The sequence below is a fragment of the Nymphalis io genome, chromosome 26 (assembly GCF_905147045.1).
Source record: "Nymphalis io chromosome 26, ilAglIoxx1.1, whole genome shotgun sequence".
Taxonomy (NCBI): domain Eukaryota; kingdom Metazoa; phylum Arthropoda; class Insecta; order Lepidoptera; family Nymphalidae; genus Nymphalis; species Nymphalis io.
In genome coordinates, this window is record NC_065913.1 from 7925296 (window position 1) to 7942527 (window position 17232).

Sequence of the window (17232 nt, forward strand, 5' to 3'; positions counted from 1 at the left end):
GTGAGTACATTGGCTTAACCTTTAAGATACAAAATCCTAATGAGTTACGTTCACCTGTTCTTCTCAGTTCTGAGTTGTTTGTTTCCTAACCGATGGTGGATCTTTGATAACCAATAAGAAAATGTAACCCGTAACTTATTACATAATTAAAAAACTAATCCAAAATATGTAAAAGTTATACCAGAAATTGCAGCGTGTTACGGAGAAAGTTTTTTTTTTATGTTATAGGCAGACAGACGAGCAGGAGGCCACCTGATGGTAAGTGGTCACCACCATCTATAGAGATTGGCGAGATAAGATATAATAACCATTCCTTACCTCGCCAATGCGCCACCAACCTGGGAACTAAGATGTGCCTTGATGTTCCTTGTGCTTGTAGTTACACTGGCTCACTCACCCTTCAAACCGGAACACAACAATACTAAGTATTGCTGCTGGGCGGCAAAATATATGATGAGTTGGTAGTACGCACCCAGACCTGGGCCTGCACAAATCCCTACCACCAGTTTTCGTATATAATTAATGGCGGACAACTCTTGCTGTTGGATTGCTTGTGTTGAACCAAGATTTTGACATTTGGTATGACTCCAAGCACAAGTTACCAAATTGTTTTACAATTTTAAATATTATAGATTTAAACTTTTAATAATATACTTTATTTGATTAAACTCCTAAAAGCACTTATGTCACTGTCATTTTAGATTGAATTTAATATAAATTACTATTGGAATGTAGATTCTACCGAGAAGAACCGACGAGAAACTTACTATACAAAAAATATACAAGTTTGAATCGTGTATTTTCTTATGAGAACTACAATGGACTTCGATTGACATGATATGACTAGCTTCCACTGGAGCGTGTGAGTTGAGGGGGTTAAGGTAGCCTTAAGGTTAAATCAGGGTATAAACTCTATCACGGTAGCATGCGAAAGCGATCCCGTGGCGCTCCTCGTTAAGACGGAAAGGGTACCGCTGGTTTTTTAGTGGGTATTCCGATGTTTGGGGTGCACTCGGCTCCTTGGACACCGGCGAGCCCCACATACCCCCCTACTGTTTCCGTGGTGGAAACGCGTAATGCGTTTTTCCAGCGTTAAAAAAGGGTATAAACTCTATACCAAATTATACCTAAATCCATTCGTAGTTTTTGAAAGACTAACAAAAGAACATCCATCCTTACAAATGTTCGCGTTCATAACAATAGTACGATACAATTTTGTTTATATAACTTGTTTTAAATATAATACTGACGTTAAGCCCTTTTTTATTTATGTAATTTTGTACAGTATAATAAACCCTATCTATTAGTATTTTTTATGTGTGCATAGTTCATTCATTTTATTTTATATTTCTTTCATTATACAATGAAGTCATTTAAATATACAAATTAATTATTAAGTTCTAATTATATATTTATTAAAAATTATCAAAAAGGATAAGTCGGTGTTCCGTTATATATATTATTAATTTATTGTACAATCGTTAAATCGTTATTAAAACTAGCTTAATGACTCACTTGGGTGTCTTGACAGTACTCTGAAAGCGATGATGATGTAAGAATTGTATTGGAGACATAATGAAAGGAATTTACCTTTATTATCTGTACTTGTCAAAAAATATTTTTATTTGTCTATTAAATTTGTATTTTACAAGATCTTTTTGGTCCATCCAAATATATAACATTAATAACATACTAAATATATAAATATATTAATGTACTAAATTAATTTATTAAAAATTTAAAATTATTAATAATCTCTAACAAGATTATAATTTTTTACCGGATATAAAAAAATTAAAACAACTTTTTTTTTTAATATCTTGCAGACGAAAAACCGCGTAGTGTGTTTAAGCCGCTCGCAGCATATATAAGGGATGAATTCTATTCAATCGGAGTACTCGCTTAGAAACCATATTCCTGGAAACATCTAGGACAATCCTAGTTGACCTGACTTGTTCGTATCTGTGTTTTATAAGTGATTTATAAGGTATGTATTGAGTACAATTTTAGTTCGATAATAAAAAAAATATATATTTAGTCTGACAAAAAAAAGCGATTTTAAAATATTATCATCGATTTGATTCGTTATAATATTGCCTCTATATATATATCTAACATTCGGTATTTTTTTTAAATAAGAAAAAAATTAAAAGTTTTTAAATTTTACAAATAATAATTATTGAATAATTTATCAAATGAACACATTTTTTATTAAGTGTTGTTTTATTATGAACTAATTGCAGTGTCATTAATGAAACTTTATTTTATAATAAATGAGTACAACACGTGATCTATAGCGTAATTCAACTAGTTTCGTGTATTGTATTATATATTTTAATAATTTATCATTCCTCCTATAAAACTATTTTCTTATCCTTCAAAAAATTATTGAATGAAACCAAAGAAATATTTTCTATGATATAAACAATTGTCAAATACATAGCAAAATATATGCCAAATATTTTACGGCAGTTCTTTAAAAATATATATATTTTTGTTACAAGACCATTACGTTTATCTTTATGTAGTATTTAAGAAATAAAATAATGAGCTCGATATATAACATTTTACTTCTCAGACACGATCGAACTGTCAAAAATAATATTTAAGATAATTCTTTTTAAAAACAATATCCTTTTAAATAATGACCCCGTTACAAACACTATACTTCATTACTTAGTAATTTTCCCCCGCGGCTTCACTAGCGCGATAGAGCTTATGTCCTTTCTTAGGGTCCAAGTTTGCTTCATAATAAATTTCATCAAAATCGGTCCAGTGGTTTGATATTAACGTTTAAATAAATGTCACATTGAAAAATCGCATTAGATTTCGGATTGGATTGGAACACAAAAAGTTTTCAAATAAAAGACATACGTAAAATATGTTAACCTTTAATATATAAATACATATGTATAACAATATTTATGTATAAAGAAACTTTTAGACGAATACTATATTCGAGAACATCGAATATAGACGTAACTCATACATCGTTTAAATATTTATTATAAAACCAGATGAGATACATGTAATTGAAAAAACGCTGTGCTATACATATAAAACACAGGACATCACAGTATATTAGCCGAGCATTTACGAGTGCGACGGGCTGGTTGGCGTGGTTGGTAGACACTTGCCTTTCACGCCGAAGGTTTTGGGTGCGATTTCCACCCAGGACAGACATTTGTGTGCATAAACATGTCTGTTTGTCCTGAATCTGGGTGTAATTATCTATATAAGTATGTATTTGCAAAAGAAAAGTATGTAGTATCAGTTGTCTGGTTTCCATAGTACAAGCTCTGCTTAGTTTGGGATCCGTGTGTGAATGTCCCAATGTCCCTGGATATTATTATTATTAGTTGTATGTGATAGTCTGTCTAACAGGTTTAGGAACCAGTCATCAAATAATCTATCGCTAAACAGCAATATTTAGTAATGTCGCTAAATGGTCACCGCCAATAGACATTGTAATATCACCCAACCATTACATGGTCCATGCGATGGACTCTGATGAACGGGAGCCCAAGTACCAAGTAAAATTACGTTCGATTTATGTTATAAATATATTAACTTACTCCTATTAAAATTAATCTTTTGATAATTGTTCCTTATAGTTATATCAAGTTACTGTGAAGTAAAATATGAATCTTATAAAGATATAACATTATAAATTATTATTTGTTGCCTTATTTTATTTTATTTTTTTCAGACTTTATTAATACTCAACTATCGCCATCTAGCGAAACATTAACATGTTCAGCTTAGTCTCGCTACTCGTCGTTGCGGCGTTAGTGTCGCTGCATTCTGTTCATACATATGCACAGATAGAAAGGAAACTAGAGATGGACAACAATTTGTTACCAAATGGTGAGCAATATAAGCTTTAATAAATTTTGAATTTGAGTTTCATTGAAAATTACAACGTATCGGACCGATTTATCTATATTCTATATTTATCAACATTAACTGGTAGGACTTCGCAAACTCGTCTGGGTAGGTACCACTCACTCATCAGATATTCTACTGCAAAACAGCAGTACTTGGTATTGTTGTGTTTCAGTTTGAAGGGTGAGTGAGCCAGTGTAATTACAGTACATACAATGCCAATGTCTATGGGCGTTGGTGTCCACTTACCATCAGGTGGCCTATATGCTCGTCCGACTTCCTATTCTATAAAAAAAACTTCGAATCTTCCTTAAAATCAGCTTTCCGAACAAAAGTTATACTTTTATTTATCTTGTGAAATTACTGATTGATCACAAATAAAAAGTTATAGTTACAATTTTTATATATTTATGAGTGAGTAAATAATTCTCATATATAATGAAATTGATAAGCTATTGGATGTTTATGTCAATAAAATTTCAGTAGGAGAAAGTACGTAAATCCGTTGTACCCGTGTCTCAACTCTTTTCAGTTGTATCGTATTGCCTTCCCATCGGAATCGAAGAAAGAGGTATGAAAGTCCACGAGTGTATGCACTGGTTGTGCACAACACTATTGTGCATTTGGTATTCATTCAGAAAGACCACCATGATCGAAATCGGTCAGAAAGACATGACTTTTAGTCCATTTTATATAAATACATATAAGAATATATATTTACTTAAACATAAAATACCTTCTATACATTTCGCAATTCCTTTAAAATAAACAATTTATTCAAGGAAGTCATTAAATATAATCGCAAAAAATGACACCCCAGGAGAGAACACACTTTTCATTTTCATTCGTATCGAGTTTTTCTTTCGTAAGTTATTATTTACATCTATTTTGGAATCGTCAAATCAAATTTAACTCTAAAAAGAGGAAAGAAGAATTATTAATTATTGTTTAAATCGATTAATAATTTATTATAATATAATTCAGTAAACAAAGCTTAAAGTAGTAAAGTATCAATATCATGCACTCTCCGATTCCATTTATTCTGCGTCAGCGCATTGAATGGCGTACACATTTTCGGTACGAAATGAAGAGAGAAGAATCGGCAAGAAACTTAGTAATTACCCTTTTTCCTCAATCATATACATGTAATATTCATCGAAATCATATAATAAATATATTCAAACTAGGTTTGCAAGCTTCGTACACGTCATGCTATAAGTAAACCTATCGCCAAATTGAAATGATAACTACCGGAATTGTCAACAAAAATAACTTATTCTGTTTGTCTAACGTTAATATTGTACGTTTTATTGATTATGTTATATTTATAATATATATATTTTATATATATATAATAATATACTGGTGATAGAGTGTGCAAGTTCGTCTGGGTAGGTACCACGCACTCATCAGATATTCTACCGTAAAACAGCAGTAGTTGGTATTGTTGTGTTCCTGTTTGAAGGGTGAGTGAGCCAGTGTAGTTACAGGCACGAGGGACATAATATCTTAGTTCCCAAGATTGGTGGCGCATTGGTGATGTAAGCGGTGGTTAACATTTCTTACAATGTCAATGTCTATGGGCGTTGGTGACCACTTATCATCAAGTGGTCCATATGCTCGTTGCCTTTCTAATTATATAAAAAAATAACCTTTTAAAAAGCCCTCAAATCGAATGAACTCAATTTTTTTTAATTTACAATTTATCACAATGGAAAAGCCGAAATCGGTCAATTTTAATACCAAGAAATGTATGAATAAGAACTAAGCTGCTAGATTATTCGGAATAAATTGACCATCTGGTCAGTCATAGCGCTTGACTTACAAAAATCCAGACGTTTTTAAAGTATAATGAGTTTTTTCGCGTAAAAAAATTCAATGCAAAATATATTTTGGCTATTTGTTACTGATTTTTCAAACGGCTATATTCGATATGTCGATCGATCGATATTATTTCTTTAATCGATAATTCATTTTCCTATTCATACATAATTTATATGAGATTAAATATTATGTTTTAAGACAATATAATAGTTGATTTTCTAAAATTGCGTCTAATATGTAGAATATAGCAATTTTGTGGTTTATTCCACTAAGCTGGTATTGATTGGTACACATGAAGCACAGAATTATTATTCTTCACCACCGAACACAAGATGCAAGCCTGGGTTTGATGGCACATATTGACATTAATGGTAAAATTTATTCTTATTCCAGATATTCCACCTCCCAGACGTCGCGTCGTGCAGAAATACGTAAAGATAACGTCTCACCCCCCCGAGACAGTGAGACACATGCCCGGCTCTACTCTAGTGTTAGAATGTGAGGTGATGGGCAATCCTGCTCCAATGTCGAGCTGGATGAAGAATGGCATACCTATATCTGATGTAAGTTAAATTAGAAAACATATAAAATCTAGTTTTGATCAAGATAAATAAATAATAGCATATATATTTAACTTATATGATAATCTAAATTTTTAGTTCGAGGAAGACGTAAATGAAATATTTTCGCCACCAACATTCAGCATTGCGCGCATGACAACCAAACTCGTGGTGCGTTCGCCGTCCAATGGTGACGTTTTCACTTGTGTCGCTACCGCTGGCCTGAGGGAAACTAGCGCTTCTACTACTGTTATTGTTGAAGGTAAGTTGTTTTATTATATAAATAAAATTTAAAGAAAAGACTACAAACCAGTAAAAAAAGGTTTTTTTTTTGTATTAATAATAGGTTGAACAATTACTAATAATAACAACAACAAAACTTGGTCATTCTTTACTACGTTACTGCGCCACTACTACTACTGTCATACAAATCTTTATCCAGAACATAAAAATACATTTTTTTATGGTAATAGAACCAGACCAAGAAAACCTGCTTACAATCGTTTTACACAGGCAATTTGGTATATTCGAGTTATTGCTTTAATTTTTTCAACATTCACTGAAACAATTATTTAAAATGTGTCAATCTATTGTTCTCCTTTCTATTTTCAGGCGAACAATCCGATCTTCTTTCTCCATTGATTCCAACCAAACCTGTTATCACTGCGTTTTACAACGATATCTTTCAATTAATGGGAACTAGCGCGACACTGCCCTGTCGGGTTTACAGCCCTACCAAGGCCCAAGTGTACTGGATTGACAATAACAATAAACTTATTTATGGAAATAGCAGAGTTAGGGTAAGTTATACATCAAAGATTGTAACATACAAATAGATAATTTAGATGATCCACTAGCGCCATCTAGTTTTATCATATATCTTTAAAATATATTTTCTTGGCAGGTGCTGCCATCCGGCGATTTACATATAAAGGCGATATCGTGGGCCGATATGGGCGGCTACACATGTTCCGCAAAGAACGCATATGGAAAGGATGTGGCTGAGACCTTCCTCTATCCTGTTAAGCCTTAAACAGGTTAATAAAATATTATTATTATACGGGTAGTACAAAAGTTTTTTATTTTATTTAGGACCCAAGGTACTTTGATTTTTGGGGCCCAATTCTGAAGCGGTTAGAGTAAAAATATATTATTTTTATTTGGGTAGGACCCCTCGGCGGATGGAGACCTTAAGCCCTTACCTTATAAGCCTAGGCATAAATCTGGGGCTGGTCGCGATTAGGAAACAAATAGACATACATTTATATATGATTCTTATAATATAGCCTTTGTCTGTAAACAATTCTTATAAATGTTTTTATATTAAAACAAATTGTTTTGTTTCAGAACAATTGAATGTCTACGAGCGACCAAATTAGCTACCCGCCGATGATTGTGCGATGTTCCTACATTATATATTTATTATGACTAACTTATTTTTTTAGAATAAGGAATATGTGTTATTACGTCCTCATGAAGAGAAATACTTTGTCAATGGCATTCTGTGTACTTAATACTTAAAGCGATTATTATTTTATAATATTATATTTTTAAATAACGACTTTGTTAATTAAATTATGTTACAATTCATTAAAAATATTAAAATAATTCTATTATATCTGTTTAATTTTTAAAGTCGATATTAGGCCATTCGTTATTATTATAATTATAATTAAATTAATATTAACTCAGCTACCACATAACAGATGGCGCTAGTAGAGCGATAAAATATCATGAAATTACTAATTTTTATTATTGAATGTAAGTTTAAACTTTATTTCATAATATATTTAATTTATTGAAATATATTAGTATTAAAATAAGTAATAGGTTTTATACATACAATATTTTTTTTTGTTTATATTTTTTTTAATTTTTACACGCATAATATATATTTGTAATAAAATCATTTAAAACGTTTTAAATTTAATGTATTTTTGCTTAAGTTTAACATATTTATAAATGTCTTCTGTGATTAAATACAAATATATGTTTTAAATATGTTTTTCTTTTACACATCCATCCTATTCCAAGACGTGTATCACTGACCATAGAGTATATACATTAGTATATCTATAATACCTTTTTGATAAACTGGTATTGCTGACATTGTCATTTTTATATACTGGCTAAATACTATTAAGTGCTTAAATAAGATTCCTAACAAGAGGAAAGGAGATCTTTGGCCAGCCTCTCTCCTCAATTAGGACAATCCATAATGATAAGCAGATATTATTAAATAATATATTATAAATATATAGATATTTTATTATTAATTTGTTATTATATATATATTGTCGTCGTAGGATACACGATTGGACCGAAGTTCCTTTCAAGATATATTACTGGTATTTACATACCAAAAGTAGAAGACACAATAAAGTAAATTAAGAATATCTGAAAGTAAATAAACTAAAAATACAAAATATATACATAGATATACTTGGTGATGGTGATAAAGCAAATGGGCCATCTGATAGTAAATGGTCTTCACGACCTATATACATATACACGTAGGAAATATAACTATTCCTTACATCGCCAATGCGCCACCAACCTTGGGAACTAAAATATTATGTTCCTTTTGCCTGTAGTTACACTTCTTCACTTCTCTTTCTTTTACTTAACTTAATAATTTTTTTTAATTTGTATGTAATCTATAGAACTACGACTGCCTCGTTGCTCTAGTGGCTAGATATAACGCCGCAGACCATGAGACCATAGTTTCAAATCCCAGGTTGAGCCAATAAAAAGTTATTGAGTTTTTCTTTCGAAGAATCTCAATAGCAGCCCGAAAGACCGGAAGCTGGAAATGTGTACACGTCCGTGCCTTGGAAAGCATGTAAAGCCGTTGGTCCTGCACCTGAACTCTTACCGGTCGTGTCGGATTGCCGTCCCATCGGATTATGAGAGTTAGGGAATAGAGAGTGCACCTGTGTTTGCGCACACACTTGTGCACTATAATATCTCCTGCGTATTTGGCTAATCTCCCTTGGGATTGGCCGCCGTGGCCGAAATCGGTCTGGAGGACATTATTATTATTATTATCAATATAATCATCAAAATATTTTCGTAATATGTTTAAATAAATCCCTAACCTTGGCTTTCATGATCTAAGTGTACCCTCAAATGCCACAGCGAATGCTTCGTCCATATCTCCACACCTTACGATGGAATGTAAGCAATTCGTCGCCGTGACTCCCACCATTGATGCAGGAAATCTTCGATCTTTAAAAAAAATACTTAATATTATAAAGAGTAAAGTAATTTTATAAAGGGGATTATATATTTTAATTTAGATCACTTATATGATCAACCGATCATCATGGAGTTTTACATATACGTTTTCAGGGGTACTGAAAAGTCGCATGATACGCGAAGTCGCATGCCGAAACTAGTTATTTATAAATAAGTTACTGGTGGTAGGGCTTTGTTCAAGCTCGTCTGGGTAGGTACCACCCACTTATCAGATATTCTACCGCAAAATTGCCAGTGTCATTACAGGCACAAGGAACATAACATCTTAATTCCTAAGGTTGGTGGCGCATTGGCGATTTAAGCGACGGTTAACATTTCTTACAATGCCAACGTCTCTGGGCGTTGAAAAATAAAAAAAAACATATATTTTGTTCAATTTTATCGTCATACTGTAATCATTGCCATTTACAATTTGGCAATTTGACGATCAGGTTTTCTTATATTACTAGCATGTAATGTCATGCCATGTGTTACATAAACTCGTTAAAAAATGCATGAAGCGTGAAATAATTTTTTTCAGTACCAATAGATAGCTTGAATTAATATCTATGACAGTCAATTCAGTTTGGAGACGTTTCTGCGTTTGTAGTAGTGCACCGACAGCAGAAAAATTAATTTTTCTGCTGTCGGTGATATTTTGTATATCTTTTATTTTTATAAGTACTTAATATTATACATAATTTTCATCTTCCATAAATCTAATCCGGCCTGAAAGACTTCAGGCGTAAGACGTGATTTCAGAGACACAGTATTGTAAATACGGGTAATTTTGAACTTGTACTGAGAATTTATCGAAAAAAAAAAACTGAATATTTCTTTTACCAATATTCGGCTTGTACCCAGGGCGTTGATTTGCAGTCTTATAAAATAGCCACTGAAGCAGTCAGAATATTATAAAGACCGCGTAACCTATGCTGACCTTTCTAAGTTGACATCACCCGAAATTGCTATAATATATACTTCAGAATCCGAATATTATCCTTAAATATGGCACTAATAACATATAATACTAACAGTCAATATATTACCGTGTGAAATATATAAAGTAAACTAATTTATGCGAGAATGCACTCTACTACGTTTAGAATAAGACTTAGTTACAAGTATGTATACTGTGGGTCGATTTGTCGATAATTTGTTATGGCATATTGACTCTTATTACTTTAATGATAAGAGTTATGGCCTTAATGTGATGTATGTTAGAAAATTTAACCTTTGTAAAATGTTAACCGGTCAGATACGAAGTGCAGGTTTTGTTAATAACAAAGCAATAGAGTCGATATTTGTTGTATTATTTTTGTCGTTAAAAAATTGTCTTAATTTTTTTTTGTATTGCAGAATATATTTATATTCTATATATGTGTATGTAAAAAACATGCTATTTATTAATATTTTGTGTGTATCAGTGTATAAATAATTTGTAAAATTATTACATTAAAAAAATAAAAGATATTGTTTTTTTTTAACTTTACCTAATAATGTTAATTTTAATAAATTCAAATCTTATGTTTAAAAAGAAATAAGCTAATTAAATAATACAAGAATAATAGTATTATATATTAGCGTGCAGTTAGTTATTATTAATTTTCATACAAAGATTTATTTGTATATACGTTAGCCGGGGAGGCTAGTATGTATTATGTATTTGACAGGTATAGAATAGGATAGAAATAACTACTGACGTACTTGCCGGGTTTTCGTTGTTTATTTTGATTTTATACAATCATACACAGTAAAATAATACATTTTAAAGAAAGGATGAATAGTAGGAATATTAAAAATCACTAAAAAGTAGTAAATTGTCTATGGTTTTAATATCTTTGATTGGTTAGTATTGACAGTACGCTATAAGGCTACGTGTGAGTTCTGCTAGTAACATGCCTAGTAATTAATACGTGTAAAATGAATTGGTATATAAAGAATAATAGTTATAATAATTATAACGTCATGCCACATAACGCCACCTTACATAATGCTACGCACCAGACGAGACGAGCCGAGCCAAGCCAAGCCAAGCCAAGCCAAGTCATACCACGACAGTTATAGCCAGTACTGTTCAACAAGCCCGCCTGTAACCATTACTGGCATCACATTCGAGTGACAACAGAACTTAATACCCGATCGGCTCCTTTCAGAACGTCATTCGTTTTTGTACAAAAATGTTGCTATGGCAACCAAAATTACGGATGAGATGATGTGGCCATGACAACGGAAAATAACAGTTGTGAATTGGAAAAATAATAATAATATAATAATAATATCCGGGGACATTATTCACACACGGCCATCTGATCCCAAATTAAGCTCGTACAGAGCTTGTACTATGGAAACCAGACAACTGATATACTACATATACTACTTTTCTTTTGTAAATACATACTTATATAGATAATTACACCCAGACTCAGGACAAACAGACATGTTCATGCACACAAATGTCTGTAATGGGTGGGAATCGAATCCACAACCTTTGGCGTGAAAGTCAAGTGTCTACTAACCACGCCAACCGGCTCATCATTAAAAAAAAGCATTAAGATAGAAATATACATTCGATTATTGATATATTGTTATCATTATTACCTTCCCATTTCATAATACAATTAGTAATAAAAATTTATAAAACGCATCGACTCCATAGCATTCGTCGGGACAATTCGTAGCATATTATTGAATGTGAGCGCGTTGCCTTGAACTGATCTATGGTGTACCTTTCTTTACAGACTCCTCTATATTTTGATCTTTTTTTACTATAAACGTTTTATATATTGCTTCCACTGGACACTCGACAGTTTTTCTATCTAGAGGATCGGAATTGCGATTCAACGTAGATGTTTTTTATATTTTTTTTTATAGAATACCTAGGCGGACATATCTATGCGTCTGTATGGCATTGTAGCTCCTAAGCGGATGACCCGATTATGTTTTTTTTTTGTTTGTACCTTTATCATTTCACCTTAATCACCTTTATCAACATCGAGAACGTTCTTAGTTATGATTAAAGAAAATCTGTTCAGCTGTTTCAAGATCATTATCTCTAAGAATAGGAGGAAAGGCAGGGCTCACCTAATGGAAAGTGTCTACCACCGCCCATGGACACATGCAACACCGGAGGCCTTGGCGGCCTTTGCAGTTGTTCAAGGGATTTATTTTCTAACATGTCAATGTGTATGAGACCCATTTACCATTAGGTAAATAATTTAAATTAAACAAATAACGTTATATGTCCGGTTTATGTGATAAACATTCTCAACCATGAAATACTTAATAATCTTTTATCTAACATTAAAAACCCTACCATTATTTATACATCCTTGTCACTTATATATTTGAATATATAATGTAAATCGTGATCTATATAAATATATAAGTCATCTTACTTCTCAGTAAAACGTAAATAATTTATATAGATGATCGTTCGAACCGAGATAGCTTACTGTGAATCCTATGTATGTAATATGTTTTTTTTCTGTGCGTTGTTTTTAATATAGGCAAAGGACCCATCTCAAAGTCTGATATTTTATTTTAATCATTAATTCAGGCAATTTTTTTAAATACGTTTTAATAATTTTTGGAAAAGCTAAGCATTTCTTTTTTAAATCGTATTCAATGTATCCATATTGTATATAATGTTCTATACATATTTTTTAATTAATAAATCTGATATCGTTTTTATAACATGATTTCTTATAAATTTCAACAACAATATATAATGTATGTAATGCAATTAATTTAAGCGGTAATTAAAACATCAATCAAGTTCATTAGATAAGATGTTATGTTCAACTCGTGCTACTGTGTGACAGACAAACAGACAGAGTCACATGACTCATTAAACATTACGTAATGAGTTATAGATTGTTAATTATATTACGAAAATTAGTAAAACAAAAATAAATATAGATATAAAATAATACAACAAAAGTTAAATGATTTGACGAGCCGGTTGGCGTGGTTGGTGGATGCTTGCCTTTCACGCCGATGGTAGTGGATTCGATTCCCACCCAGTACAGATATTTGTGTGCATGAATATGACTGTTTGTCCTGAGTCTGGGTGTAATTATCTATATAAGTATGTATTTACAAAAGAAAAATAGTATATGTAGTATATCAGTTGTCTGGTTTCCATAGTACAAGCTCTGTACAAATTTAATTTGGGATCAGATGGCCGTGTGTGAAAAAAAAATGTCCTAAGATATAATTTTTATAAATATAAAGGTAGATTGTTTATTTTATAATCGTAATTTCATATTAATTGTTATTCATAATCATAATTGTGTATCACACTTTACTAGCCTACTGTTTTTGTAATTTTTTGTCGTTAATTTTGAATATATGTTTATTATATGTGGCGTTTCTTAAAAATAAATAAATTGCATATTTATTTATTTAATATCGTACTATCACCAAAAGTTACAATATACATAAACAATGTAAGCTAAAAGCATGCTTATTTTTATGTCAACTGAATGATCCAAATATAACATTAATTACATTTTAAGCCATTAATAAGTAACACTCTTGTAGAGCAAAAATATCAAGAGAAGCGTAAAATTCCAATATGATAATTAAACTACAAATCAGCCATAATACAAGAAATAATAGTGTATTTTTTTTTTATTTATGAAAAAGACCAACTACTGCATTTCTTGCCGATTTTTCTCGGTATAACTTATTGCCACTAAGATTCATTTACTCTTTATACCCGGCTATGTATTGTTTCGTTAACTGGTGGTAGGGCTTTGTGTTAGTACCACCCACTCATCAGATTTTTTACCGCAAAACAGCAGTACTTGGTATTGAAGTGTCCCGGTTTGAATGGTGAGTGAGCATATAATTACAGGCACAAGGGACATAACATCTTAGTTCCCAAGGTTGGTGGCGCATTGATGATGTAAGCGGTTAACATTTCTTACAATGCCAATGTCTATGGGCGTTAAAGACCACTTACCATTAGGTGGCCCATATGTTCGTCCACCTTTCTATTTTATAAACAAATAACTTGTGTGTCGCTTTTAATATAATTTTTAAAGATTACCCTCATAATATGTATTACTTGTAATTTGTATACTCGCATATAGTGAATGCCATTTTTATTGTGTTTTATCATGTAAGGGAGTTTATCGTGACTATTATTAATGAGAAATGAATATTTCTAACCAGACAATCTATCGGGTAGCTTTATGATTCAAAACTGCTTGTAAGAGCCTTCTTGGTGAATGATTTTCCACAAACGCATACACAAGTGCCTCGCTCTCCAGTTGGAGACCGAAGGGGAAGCAATCCGTCAAGAGCCGAAATCAGACGCAGAACCACTAATTTACCATAATTTTTAGAAAAAACTAGAGACTTATATTATTCCGACCTGAGATTTATAGCCATATATGTATTTTTAAAGTTATAAGTTTTGTATTTTTTTTACGCTGGAGAATCCTCGAGTAACTTATCAGCGGCCTCTCATTCATCGGAGCTTGCCTCCGGGGATAAATAAGTGATATCGTCCCCTCAATCCTCGCCGATGCTAACAGCGCTGGCATCGCAAGGTCAATCTCATCAGCTCTCTTCATCAAGTATAAGATAGTTACTAGATCGAAGAGACAGCTAATAAGTACCAAGCAAACATAAGTCGTGAGATAGTCGATTATAATACCCGTCGATATAATATAAGCTGCGAAACGCAAGTGTAGATGGTTTCACGGCTTAGCGTTGGTACTTTGCTTTTGGTTTTGGTATCAATGTTTCAATAACGATTTCGCGCTTGGTTAAACTGTTTTACTGTGAACGTAACCGTGAACGTTGCGATTGTAGAGGGCCCTATTTTTCGCTCAATAACCGCGGCTAAGGTTCGCAGCGTTTTATGGACGAGTGTAGAAACTGCTTAAAAGTATCGTTTACGCTCCGTTTTATTCAATGATTGCATCATAACAATGATTTCATTAAAAACAAATCCGATCGTATTTCGTGACTTCGTTTTGATGCTTCGAATATCAATGTTGAACTTTTGATATTATTTTTATATGTAAGTATAATATCGTGACTGTCTTTACGTTGCATTATAAAGATCTGAGATTATCTTAATGGGAAATATTAATCAAATATTATTTTATAAATGTAATTTTTATCGAATTATATAACGACGATGTTAGTTTATTTGTTTTTTTAAGTTTTTTTTTTTGTAAATGGTTTCCAACGCCCATAGACATTGACATTGTAAGAATTGTTAACCATCGCTTACATGCTATATATCCCTAATGCCTGTAATTATACTAGCTCACTCACCCTTCAAGCCGGAACACAACAATGCCAAGTACTGCTGTTTTGCGGTAGATTATCTGATAAGTGGGTGGTACCTACCCAGACGAGCTTGCACAAAGCCCTACCACCAGTGAACATTAAAACCAATTTCTGTGGTTTTTTTTTTAAATTATCTGTAATAGTTATTAGTGGAAACTTGGTTGATTTATTATTTCGTATATATGTATGTACTGCTGCTGTACTGCTTTATTTATTTAAAATAATTGTGGTTTTACGTAATATAATTTAGTTCTTAATAGACAGAAACACTAGAGCCATAAATTTGTAAATATGTATTAGCATAATCTCTCAGCATTGTCGAATTTCGTGAAACCATTCCACGAATATTTTGGAATGTAAAAAAATATGAAGATGTAATTCTATTCACCGCCAAGGTTGTTCGTATCACGGCGTCGCTACATCAAAATCCGCTTAGACAGATTGAAATTTTATGTAACATTATATTTTTATTACACGGACCAGTTGCAACACACTTGGTTTTACTTGGTCGTAGAGATGTGCAAGCCCGTCTGGGTACCACTCATCATATCCTGCCACTAGTAATATTCAGTATTGTTATATAATTGTTGTTATTGTATGTGGCACATTGAAGATGTGAGGGGTGATTAATATATCTTACAGTGGACGGTTTTTTTTATAGAATAGGAAGGCAGACGAGCATATGGGCCATTTGATGATAAGAGGTCACCAACGCCCATAGACATTGGCATTGTAAGAAATGTTAACCATCGCTTACATCACCAATGCGCCACCAACCTTGGGAACTAAGATGTTATGTCCCCTGCGCCTGTAAATACACTGACTCACTCACCCTTCAAACCGGAACACAACAATACCAAGTACTGCTGTTTTGCGGTAGAATATTCGATGAGTGAGTGGTACCTACCCAGACGAGCTTGCACAAAGCTTTACCAGATTGTGGCCACTTACCATCTGTGTCAACTCTCAACCTATCTGAAAAAAAAGAAGATTAATTTGTTTAACGTACACTGTTCTTCTTTGTCGTGACATTCTTGTCAGAGCGGTCGTGGTCACCATGAAATATTATGAATTATTCGGCGCAGATATTATTCGCCTCACGAGCCTTCGCCATATGTCCCTGTCAGTGGTGAGCCTGGTGCATTCATGCAAAGGACCGCCGACAGTTGTTTTTATTTGGTCGGTCCATCGACGTTCGTACACTGTACTGTGTGCTATTCCTGGAACATCATTGACATTATTCACACATGGCCATCTGATCCCAAACTGAGCAGAGCTTGTACTATGGAAACCAGACAACTGATATACTACATATACTACTTACCTTTTGTAAATACATACTTATATAGATAATTACACCCAGACTCAGGACAATTAGACATGTTCATGCACACAAATGTCTGTCCTGGGTGGG

General features: G+C 32.7%; 1 protein-coding gene across 1 annotated transcript; it reads left to right on the plus strand.

The window, feature by feature from the left end:
• The first annotated feature begins 1888 nt into the window (after positions 1-1888).
• LOC126778561 (neural/ectodermal development factor IMP-L2-like) lies at positions 1889-7799 on the plus strand. The gene is made up of 7 exons (XM_050502230.1): positions 1889-1987; positions 3710-3867; positions 6103-6272; positions 6369-6531; positions 6882-7069; positions 7174-7306; positions 7617-7799. The coding sequence occupies exons 2-6, from the start codon at positions 3753-3755 to the stop codon at positions 7300-7302; spliced, it is 765 nt and encodes a 254-aa protein (XP_050358187.1). The 5' UTR covers positions 1889-1987; positions 3710-3752; the 3' UTR covers positions 7303-7306; positions 7617-7799.
• Positions 7800-17232: the final 9433 nt, after the last annotated feature.